This window comes from Cavia porcellus, unplaced genomic scaffold, assembly GCF_034190915.1.
Source record: "Cavia porcellus strain 051 isolate PalLab524CR breed Dunkin Hartley unplaced genomic scaffold, mCavPor4.1 scaffold_14, whole genome shotgun sequence".
NCBI lineage: Eukaryota > Metazoa > Chordata > Mammalia > Rodentia > Caviidae > Cavia > Cavia porcellus.
This window is the reverse complement of record NW_026947497.1, coordinates 67,307,477-67,319,507: the sequence shown is the minus strand read 5'-3', so window position 1 is coordinate 67,319,507 and position 12,031 is coordinate 67,307,477. Positions and strand designations below refer to the sequence as shown.

The following is a 12,031-nucleotide window of genomic DNA, read 5'->3' as shown; positions in this document are numbered from 1 at the left end:
CTCAACCTGACCTGACCTGACATTTACAAATACCCTATCTAATAGCAGAATACATACTCTCTTTAAGGATGCCTGGAAAATCATGTAAAAAGACCACGTTCTAAGTTTAAAAAAAATTAACAAACTTTAAAGAACTAAAATTACACAAAGTATATTCTCTGACCATAAAAGAATTAAATTAGAAATCAGTAACAGACATCTGGAATGTTCCAAATAGTTCGAAGTTAAACAACATACTCTGAGCCTTTGAAATCATCACAGGTCAGCCAGACACAATGATACATGCCTGTAATCCCTAACTATTCAGGAAACTGAGGCGGGAGGACCTCAAATTCAAGGCTACCTTGAGCAATTAGTGAAATCCTGTCTCAAAATTTAAAAACTGGATTCTATCTTTCTACTCCAGCACTGAAATGAATGTTGTCAAGGATGTCGTGAAAAAAGATCTCTTAGACACTCTTGGTGGCAATGTTAGTCATTACAGTCACTATGGAAAGCACTATGGAGGAAACCTCAAAAAACTAGAAACAACTACAATTTGACCGAGGCTGCCACTGCCAGGTACATTCCCTGAGAATCAGCCTGCATGGGCAGGGACACGTGCATACCCGTATCTATTGCAGCCCAACTCCCAGGAGCTCAGCTGCCCTATCAGCCCAGGTGCTCAGCCACAGATGGGTGCAGAAACTGTTAGGTACACAGTGCAGTATTATCAGCCACAGGTACAGTCACATCACCTACAGGCTATAGGACAATGGACCAGACCAGGGCCTGAGATGCTAAGGGAAATAAGTCAGAGAGATATTATGTATTATCTCTCACATGTGGGATCTACAAAAACACGACAAAACAGTAAAAAAAGAGAAAGATGGGGTGGTGGCCTGGGTCCACTGTAATCCCAGCACTTGGCAGAATGAAGAGCTGAAGGCCAGGCAGGGCTTCACAGCAAGGCTCTGTCGAAAACACCAAAAAACAGAGACTGACAAATAAAAGTAGAAGCAAGACTGTTAGGAAAGAGGAAGAGAACAGGAGGGGGATTGGAAAGGCTAGCAGGTAAGAGGAGGTAGAACGACCACAGCGTGCTGTATCCAGGTACCAAACAACTAAAGGGCAATTCACCGATATGTACAACTTATGTGCACAAGAAAACAACCAGACCTCAAATTCAAGGCTACCACAAAGTATACTCTCAAACAGGAAAACTGTATCAATTCAAAAACTCTAACATCTACACATCAGAATACTAGAAAGGAAGAATATAGAAAGAGGAGGGAAAAATGAGTAATCAAATAAGAAGCCAAGAAGCCAAGCAAGGTGGTATATGCCTGTAATCCCAGCACTCCCAGAGGCTGACGTAGGAGGACTGCAAGTCTGGCCTGGGAAATTCAGCGACTCAATGAGACCCCATCCCTCAAAAGATATAAAGGTCTGAAGTTACAACTCAATATTAAGGTCCTGGGCTCAATCCCCGTACTGGGGGTGGGTGGGAGAACATTTTACAGAGCTGACAGGTGTGGGGGTCAGTGTGCTGAAACTCACATACTTGACGTCCATACCTCTCCATATGCATGTCCCATTCCCCTGAAAACTTCAGAAAGTAACAATTCTTTTAAAAGGCTCTCAATCAGATCAGGCCATTGGCAAATCACACAGTAAAAAAGTTCAACTGCCAGATGCTGTGGCACATGCCTGTTGTCCCTGCGTATGGGAGGCTGAGGCAGGAACATCACTGTGAGTGTGAGGCCAACCTAACTACACAGTGAGTTTGAGGCCAACCTGCACTACACAGTGAGACCTCATCTCAAAAAATAAAACAAAACAAAACGGAACGCCTAAAAAACCCCTAAAGAAATAGTTCAAGTCTCTAACTAGCTGTGTGACATGGGTGAGTCCACAAGGTGCCACACAGGAGCACAACAGCGAGCGTGCGTGACAGGAGCAAGCACCTGAGAAGCCCAAGTCTCCCCTTACAGAGAGGCGGAATCCGACGCTTACCCAGACGAGGGCAGGACTCTCCGCGGCTGATCGCGTGCCACCATCACTCTGATCTTTGGATAGTCGCTCACGCCATTGGGGGACTTATTACCTTAAGAACACATTTGCAATTATGAAAGGAAGAAAAAAACTTTGGTGAGCAGCCTGCATTAGGACAAAAAATCTGCGAGCAATTTATATTACAGAACTAAGTATCTTGTTTTCTAAAACTCCCTGAATAAACAGTGTAAGAATCCAGCAGAAATGGGGGCTGGGGATTTAGCTCAGCGGCATAAGCACCTGCCTTACAAGCAGACAGTCGTGAGTTTGATCCCCGGTACTGATAAAAAGGAAAAAGACAATATATATATATATGAATCCAGCAGAAATGTTATAAAAAGTTAATGAAAAGCACTGACATGGGCTGGGAACAGCTCAAGTGGGAGAGCCTTGCACAGCATGCATGAGACCCTGGGTTGGAGCACCGTAACAAATGACAGTAACCACAACAATGTAATATTCACACAATGTGAACAGATGGAATTCAACTTCCATCAACTTCTGAAATACAAGAATTCCAACATTATCTTTGTTCCAAGTCCTTTGGAACTGGATCCTCAGTAAGGTATTGCATTTACTCTGCACCAGAGATACTTTACCAAAAGAATTTGAGAAGCGTAACTGCAAAGTACACATCATTTTCTTAGCTTCTTACACTTTTGACCGTGGAGCCCACAGCCTTCCCAGTATCATGTTGTAGTTTAGATGTAAAATGCTTCGCAAAAGTCTCACATGTTCAGAGGAGCGGATTTGGAAGGTGGCGGGATGAGTGCAGGGTTGATACCTGGTGGGTGCACAGCTGAATGTGCTCTCCGCAGTAGGGCCGGCCTGGAGGCGGCAGGTCACTGGGGAAGTCACTGGGGAGCACAATTCTGACTCTGGCTCTTCCCTTTCTGCCTCCTGGCTGCTGTGAGTTGGACAGCTGCCCTTCCCCCAACCAGGCTCTTCTGCCATGCCATTTCTCCCTCAGATCCAGCCAACTATGCACTGCATCCTCTGAAACTGTGAGCCAAAATAAACCTCTCCTCTTTAAATTGTGGATGCCAGGTATTTTGTCCCAGCAAGAGAAAACTAATACACATCATTTTCCTAACTTCTCCTTCCTCTATAACTTTACAAGTCTCATTATATAGCAGATACCTCACCATTTCTCAGAACTCTGGCTTCTCCTTACTTTTCCTCAACATATCATTTTATACTGAATAGACAATAACTGTGATTTCACTGCAGAATCTAATGATGATATGGAAAAGTCCCTAATCCACACAAGTGCAGGAACTGGGAGTCTAATCTTGCTCACCAAGCAAATGATGAGCCCCTCAAGGACAGCTTTCATTACTTGGTATCACTGATAATAACTTAGCATAGTGCCTGGCACAGGGTAAGCTCTCGGGAAACATTTTTTTAATGACTGAGGCTTCATCTAAGTCACATTAAGCACGCTGAGAAAACAAACACAAAACACAACAGTAAATTAACAGACATTAATTCTAAAGGAAAGGTCCAAGTTGAGATCCTCATCTGAAAATCTAAGTACCGAGGCCTAAAAAATTTCTGACTGCAGATTTCAGATTTCTGAGTTGGTAAACTCCAAAACCTAAAAACTCTGAAACCTGAAACACTTCGGTTCCATACACTTCAGATAATACTTATTCAACCTGTACCTGCTTTTTAGAATGGTAGAGAATATATGTCTTCATTCTCATCTCAATCTAACTCATATTCCTTTCATATTCTCAAAACTTAGGGGAAAATGTGCAGAAGAAAATACAAGGAAGCAAAAATATTTTGACCACCTTACCCAGTTTCAGCATGTTGTTCTTGGATCCAGAACCTATTAGTTCACAAGATGAAGAGTTCGAAAATACCTTAAAATCAAACAGAATCACCTCTGTAGCACCTAAATTTTGTAACTGAAAAGATTTTATCACACAGAAAGATCACTATTAGCAATTATTTCTTAGCACAAAGAAGTGATATCAAGCTCAAATGTTTGTTAAGATCATAAAATGATATAAAAAATGACAAATTCAGGCTGTTTACATAAACTTAAGAAAATCAGAAGCAATAATTTTTATTTATTTACTCTTTTGGCTTTTCCACAGGGTCTCACTAGGCAGTTCAGGCTGTTCTTAAACTCACTATGTAGCCTAGGCTGGCCTCAAACTCCCAGTGGTCTTCCTACCTCAGAGCCTCTCCAGTGCTAGGATTATAGGTGTGTGCCACCAGGCCCAGCCAATTTTCTTTACAAATGCTTTTTAAATATCTAAATTCTTCCATTTAATTTTTTTATCTTTATAGCATGGGTAATAAAGACATGAATATTTCTGGAAAGAATTAATTCTACATATTCATTCCTCAAAAGGCAGTATTTCTAAAATTTAACTTCAATTTAACTTCAAGTACAAAGATAGACAGCTTTTGGGGTGAGGTGTAATTCTGTGAAAGAACTCCTGTGGAGCATGCACAAGGCCTTGAGTTCAATTCCTAGCATCACATAAAACAAAAAAGCCAAGAACCCTCAGTATCCCCAAGCGGAGCTCCACCCCACTTACCTCTCCCGAAGGGGCCACATTCCGTGTCCCGTTACACGCAGAAGTCACCATGGACTTTGTGGTCAGCTGGAATGGGAACCCGAACAAGCTGGCAGCATTGTAGAGGTGGCTTTTCACTTGGTGAATAAAGCAATCTAGAAAGTGCCACAAACTATAAATAAAGAGCGATAAACTTCTAGTGAAGAAAGAAAACATTACCACTTGGAAAGAACCTCCTTTAATTTGTATTAAAAAATCTATTTCAAAAACTGAAATAACAAAGTATCTAAAAAGTATTTTTGTATAACCGAATAACTAGAATTCCAATACTGTGATTGTTTTTTTAATAAATAACCGAAATCCTCCAAAACCATGAAACTGTCACCTTAGCAAATGACAAACTGAATCACAAAGTAATGTTTTGCAATGGCAGCTCTGAAGCAGTGAGTTTTCCAGAATATATAAAATACGTTTTTACCAGAGATGAGGGTATAGTTAACCAAGGAACATGTACCGGGGGGTTTACGGAATCTAAATTGCTGCTTTGCCCTGATTCCTCAGGCAGGTAACAATAGAGGTGCCTGTAATAACTCCTCACTAAGCTCTTTTGCAGGGCTTTAGTAAATCTTGGCTAGGGGAAGTACACAACATATCTGCGGCTCTGAGTACTCTATGACAAAACACAGCTGCCCCTCTGTTGGAGTAGATATGTTAGGTGACCTCAGAGTCATCTCTTCCTAAAATAAAGATTGCAAAATGAGGGAGTAAACAAGGAGGAAGGGGAGACAGATTTCAGTGCTCTCCCTCTTCCTCCTCTCACAATGCTACCTTCTTAATTCCTACACAGCTTATGTTTTCTATAATTTCCTTCCACATCCTAATTAAGGGTGTTCTAATGTGCTAATTATCACTTTGCAGAAAAATTACCCAAAATGGTGGCTTTACACAGTAAGAGCTCCAAAATATACAAAATAAATACTTTTCAGAAAGACAGGCGAATAACTTAAGCAAATGAGACAATGTGATGACCAGGTAAAGTAGAATAAACTTTGAAATAATTTGCTGCTTATGAAAAGTTAAAAGTACCAAGACTGCAAATAAACTGCTGTTTTTGGAACTGCAAAGAACTGCGCGTTCTTCCTGTGGCAGTGCTGAGGGACACAAGCTGTGCTTTCCTGCTATTTTTTTTTTTTTTATCGGTACCAGGGATCGAACTCATGATCACCCGCTTGCAAGGCAGGTTCTTATGTCGCTGAGCTAAATCCCCAGCCCCAAGCTGTGCTTTCTAAGTGAGCGAAGAGTTTCGGCAGGTGATGCTCACCCCACAGCCCACGGTCCAGACTCCAAGGCCCCTCTTGGCCCCTGGAGAGCAGTCAGCAGTGGCCACAAAAATTACTGCAATATTTTATTTTCTTACAAGTTTTGTTTACAACTGGGTGTGCCTTGAGATTATGTCAAGGACCTCACCAAGTTTTTTAAAATGGGAGGAAAGCAGGTCTGCTTCTCTGTGCGATGAATGGATAAAGGATGACTATTTTCCTGGGACCAGACCAAGTTGATCTCCTTTCACCTGTAAAGTCATGAGTTTGCTGCTTTGCTATCCCTTTTCTTTCCTCTTGCTCTTCTTTTTTTCCTCTCAAAAATATCCAAGCGCTGTACTGCCTAACAGAAGAGGTGACAGCCATATGTGGTTACCTACTAATTTTATTTCAATTAACTAAAATTCAAAATTCAAAGTAACCACACTTCAAATGCTCAGCAGCCATCATCGCAGGATATTCTACTCGTCAACAAGGTACAGAATTTCACAAACTCACTAAAAAGTTTCCATTTGCTAGTCACCACTTTTTCCTTGGCTTAGATTTCTTTCTACAGACTGCCTTTCAGAAAATCTTAATGGCTTGCCATGGTGGTACACGCCTGTAGTCCCAGCACTCAGGAGAATGAGGCAGGAAGATTGCCGTGAATTCAAGCCCAGCCTGAACTACAAAGCAAGACCTTGCCAAAAAAAAAAAAAAAAATTTACTGAGACTCTCACTTTTAAATCACATAGGATTACTATTCTGCCTTTCTTGGTTCCTGTGTCTTCATTATTTAGTGCTTATCTCATACCCTTTACCATACAATCACAAAAGTCCTTTAAACATTGAGACCAGGTTTCATCCCTTTTTGTACTTCTGATAGGACCTAACACATTACTTACATTGAGACATGCTCAGTAAGTATTCGCTGGAGTTAAGTGAAATAGTAACACAGGTCCACACTTATCACATCTGGAGTAGACACAAATGCATTGTCATTGTTGCAAAGGGGAAATATAGTATTCTACTGTGCCTTTCCCCTTTAATCTAGCTTTATTCTCTTTCAACTCTTCAGTTAATAGGTAAGTAAAAGATCTGTGACAATAAATTAGATTGGTTTCACTCAGCTGTCTAAACTTAATCACTTAGTTTGAAGCAGTGTGTACAATGTTTCCTCCTCAAAAATACAAAAAAAGTATTTTCTTTATAGGAGGACTTAGAACTTTAAAATGCATACTCAATTCAAAACCTGATTTACCTGGAAAACACTCAAGTCCCTAGTAACAGTGACTACCTCTGTGAAAGACAAAGGAGTAAGAAAGAGATTTGTCACTGCATGCACTTTTATCCTGTTGAATTTCATTCCACATATATTTTTCTATTAACAAACTAATTTTCAAAATTTATATTTAGTACCTAATCTTGGTCTTTTAGCTGGTATTTCATCAGTGTCCACTGTAGAAAACACAGAGCTGAAAAGACAGAAAGAATGTAAGTACATATGTATATAATATGTACACATATCCATTTCTAAAAATAAACTTAAGTGGTCGAGGTTGTGGTTGTAGCTCATTTGTAGTATTATGTGCTTAACATGTCCAATGTCCTGGGTTCAATCTGTAGCACTAAAACAAACAAACAAAACCAACCAATCTTCCTTTTCATATCATCCAACACAACTGTCTTCTATTCACTTTGTCAGAAAAGACAGATATTTTAAAATAGAATGAATGCTATGCCATGTAAGCCTTTAGCATTTGAGGATTTAACACCATGGTTTCAACTATTTGAGAGAGATCCAAAAATCCCTGCCACATAATAATCTGTAACCCGGCTAAAATTCAAATAACGAAAGTAAACAATTTCCTTTTGAAAGATGATCTGCAGAGAAAATTATCTTTCACTTCAGGTAACAATACAAGCACCATTAAAAACAGTTCTTAGCTAGAAAAAGGTGTTATCTTTACACCTGAATCAAGACTATTTCAGTGATAATAAATAATTTGGGCTTCAGGAATGGTTTTAGACTCCTGTGTAAAGAAGGTTAAAGGCAATTTAAAAAAAAAAAGGTTAAAGACATAAGACTTACCACCAATCATTCTCCTGAATCCCTAAGATTAATCATATTTAGAAAAAATTAGCAGAAAGGAGATTCCATGAGAGATCATAATTCTATATTGCCTTTTTAAAAAAAGATAGTCTTGTGGGGCTGGGGATTTAGCTCAGCGGCATAAGCACCTGCCTTGCAAGCAGGCGGTCGTGAGTTCGATCCTCGGTACCGATAAAAATGAAAAAGACAAAAAAAAAAAAAAAAAAAAAAAAGATAGTCTTGCTATGTTGCTTAGGCTGACCTCAAACTGGAAATCCTCCTGCTCTAGCTCCCTGAGTGCTGGGACTACAGGTTTGTGCCATATGCACAGCTAGATGATAAATTTAAACACTCCCCCCCAAGACCTCTTGGCTTCATTTTAACTGAAAATTGGCTGGGTTCCAACTCAGGGCCTTCTATATTGTGCCCCACCACTGAGCTACATCCCCAAGCACTGAGTTATTTTAGCTGCAGGATATGAGCACCGATAGAAAAAAATAGGAGCTTGATTTCCACACCCTGATTCCTACTGACTAGCAGAATTAACACCAAAGAGACATTAAGTGGAGGCTCACACCTGTAATGCCTGTATTGCCTGTAATCCCAGCACTTGGCAGGCTGAGACAGGAGGATCGTGAGAGTTCAAGGCCAGCCTGAGCTACAAAGTGAGCTCAAGGCCAGCCTAAACTACACAGAGAGACCCAGTGAGAGAGAGAGAGAGAGAGAGAGAGAGAGAGAGAGAGAGAGAGAGAGAAACAGACAGACAGACAATATGGAACAGGGTGCAGCAGCCATGGTGCAAGTCTATAATCCCAGCACTCTGGGAAGTTGAGGAAGCCCAGCATGGACAATTTAGTGACTTAGCAAGGCCCTGTGTCAAAATGAAGAAAAGACAATGTTTTTTAAAGGCTGGGAATGTAGCTCGATGCAAAGACCCTGGGTTCAATCTTGAGTTGTGGAGGGGTTATTTATTTATTGAGACAGGGCCTCACTGTGTAGCCGAGGCTGGTCTCAAATTTATGGTAATCCTCCTGCCTCTGCCTCCCAAGTACTACGATTACAGGCATATTCCACCACACCCTGCTGGGGGGGGTGGTGTTTAAAAGACAATGAGTTAACAGTCTCTTCAATAAATATGTGCCAAGCTCAACCTTACTGAAAAAAAGCAAGAGTAAATTAATTAAGTACCTTCAGACTTAAGGTAAACTGTAGCATACTACAGTTTAGTCAGCAGTCAATGTCATCCATGACCTACATTCTAGACTCATCTATTAGTCATTTTGTTTCCTCAAGCTCCCAGATACCAACTTTCAGGCTACTTCCCTTGACCCTGAGGCTAAAAAATAAACCAGCCAGGTTCTGTAATCCCAGATCATTGGGGGGCTGACGCAGATAGAGGGCTTGAACCTGGGCAACTTGGTAAATCCTGCTCACAAAAAAGAAGTAAGAAGAAAGAAAGAGGAAGGGTAGGAGAGGGAAGAGGAAGGCAAGAGAGGAAAAAGGAGAAAAAGGAAAAGAATCAGGTTGGGGGCGTGGCTGTGGAAGAGTGGCCAACACAGCTGGCCTGGCGTCGCAAAATAAAGAAAACAAAACTAAAAGGGAACAAAAGGAGAAATTAGATCATCAAAAATTAGGAGGTGTGTAGAATTTGCATAGGGTTTTATTTTTTGTACTAATTCTTAGGCAAAGGTGGGAGGATACTATAAAATGAGCAATGCGAGGTAGCAGACGGCAAGCAAGAGAAATTTGCAGTTTCTCCCCTAAACTTTAGAGTACACCTAGTGAGCTTTAAACCGAGGATGGTACCTAATACTTTCTTTTTGTTTTTCTCCTCATTAACTAATTCTAAAGCACACAATCCGGGCCCCAACACACAGTTTGACAGCTGTTTCAGAACAAGACTGCTGCTGTTCTGGGAACAGTGCGTGCAGTCAGAGCGACTTTGGGCAAAGCTCCGAACGTCTTTTCCCTCGGCCGCGCTTCGCCTGGCCGCGGATGACACCTGGAGGAGTGCACGCTGCAAAACAAGGCGCCGCCACACCGCGTCCCCCTGCTTCTGAGCCTCAGAGCAGCGAACCACGACAATGCAACCTGCTCGGACCGTGCAGGATGCAAAACCCCCGCCACGATCGCCGGCCACTTGCAGAGACGCTGAGCTCTCTGCTCTGCTCCGCTCCCTCCCGGGAGCCGCGGCCCCGCGCGGCGACGTCACTGGGACACCGCGGCCCGTGGGGGAGGGGCCACCCGGGCCGCCGCCGCCGCCGCTGCCTACTCGGCCCCTTCTCCCTCTCACCTGTTCGAGCGCCGCCTCTTCAGCAGGGCCCGGGCAGCGGGCGCCGAGCGGTCGCAGAAACGGAAAATGGTGCCGAGGATCCTAACCAGCCATTTGTACATACCAAGCCCAAGCAGCAGCGGCGGCCGACACACCCCGAGACGCAAACCCCAGAGCTGTCGCCGCCGCTGCCGCCTCCTTCCCCGCCTCGGCCCACACCGCCAAGACACAGTCGCCGGCTGGTGACGCGATTCCAGGGCCCATGTATTCCACGCTCCCCGCGCAGAGGGGGCCTCAGCTCGCCCGCCCGCCACTGCTCCTGACGTCACCTCCTCCCGCCCGACCGGAAACCTTCATCCCTGAGCTGCGCACGCGCAACCTAGCACCGCCCCCTCCACGTGAGCCTAGCAACAAGAAGGCCTGCTCCAGGTCCGGAGCCAACCGCTGATGAGATCCGGAGGGATGTGGGTGGGGCTTTCTTTCTGTCCAGTCATGAATCGGCCCGAGACAAGGCCCACAGACCACGTGAGCTGTTTCTGGGCTCTGGAGCAAGCGTTCCAGGGACCCGAGAGCTTGGTGTTGGATTTTTGTGTTTTCGCGGTAAAAGTAGGCCACGTTAATTAACAAGTGTTGCTGTCTTAGGAGCCCTTTGGATTGTCTCCACATCTACCTCAAACCGAATACAATAGAGATGTTACGTCTTTTTTATGAACAAGGAAAATCGAATGACACAAGATCAGGAAGCTATCTACCGGCACTGTTGGAGTTTGAGCCTGGGAAAGAATCCCAGCGTCAGTCCAGTGCCCCAGAGGTCCGGGTACTGGGAGAGACCCGGAAGTAGATAATTGCAAATTATAATGCAGATCGTTGGTCGCTGTGGTAAAGCGGTGTGCAAAGTGCAGTGGGGCTGAAAGAACTACACGCTAATCAGTTCCCCTCCCCTAAAAGATCCTGGGAGATCTCAGAGGTTTTCATGCCCTACATATGTTTCCCTGACTGCACTTCTTTGACTGATTGACACGAGCTGCGGCAAGCCTAGGGATTGAGGGCAGATCTTGCAGGTGGACACCAATCCTAAGAATGACCTGGGTGCCCCACTGAGTTCCCAAAGAAAGGCTAACACTACGTGGTTACTGCAAATTGTGTACAGAAAATTTTAATTGACTTTCCCCTCTGGAAGCTGGATGATTTCAGTTTATGTAATGAACGTCCAATAGACAAGCAGGGAAAAAATGGAATATATTTATTAATATGCAATACCAAGGAAACCTTATACAACACAAGATCCTCAAAGAAGGTTTGACGTTGAAATAGAGCCAAGCCAAGGGAAGAAGGCCAGGTCTTCTAGAGGAAAAAGAGGTGACAATAGGCTAAGGAAGTTTAAGGAGAGATAAACAGTGATGATTGTCTGCTTGTGCACATAAAGTCTCCAAGGGACTGTCCTGTGTCAGAACCCCAAGCTCCCTTTTTTTTTTCTTTTGATAGCATTGGGGATTAAACTCACACTATTGTGTGTCACTGAGCTATATCCCCAGCCCCCAAAGCTCTCCTTATGTATTTATTTAGGAACCCAGCACAGGACCTCACAAATGCTAAGCAAGTGCTCTGCCACCACCCTACACCTTCCTATCCCCTAATTTCATCTTCACATGAAAAGACTTTTTGCAGCAGCGAGGAGAGATGGGAAGGAGCAGACTTGTGAAAAATGTGGAATACTGAAGAGGCAAATTAAAGGGCATACTAGGTCTGAGAAGGAAGGAAGGAAAGGAAGACAAACTATTAAATGCTTGCTGGGCATTGC

At 43.2% G+C, this 12,031-nt stretch overlaps 1 protein-coding gene across 4 annotated transcripts in view; it reads right to left on the bottom strand.

Annotated features, from left to right (window-relative positions):
• Window positions 1-10,555, bottom strand: part of Senp2 (SUMO specific peptidase 2) — a 35,609-nt gene extending 25,054 nt beyond the window's left edge. The window contains exons 1-5 of one of the 4 annotated variants that reach the window (XM_063261192.1): window positions 10,252-10,555; window positions 7,286-7,341; window positions 4,590-4,723; window positions 3,836-3,902; window positions 1,996-2,086 (exon numbers count right to left, since the gene is read on the bottom strand). In XM_063261192.1, the coding sequence (XP_063117262.1) occupies window positions 1,996-2,086; window positions 3,836-3,902; window positions 4,590-4,723; window positions 7,286-7,341; window positions 10,252-10,352 (449 nt within the window). In that variant the 5' untranslated portion in view covers window positions 10,353-10,555. Of the gene's footprint in view, window positions 1-1,995; window positions 2,087-3,835; window positions 3,903-4,589; window positions 4,741-7,285; window positions 7,342-10,251 lie in introns of all 4 variants that reach the window. The other 3 variants (XM_003477068.5, XM_063261194.1, XM_063261193.1) reach the window with 3 other exon arrangements.
• Window positions 10,556-12,031: the final 1,476 nt, after the last annotated feature.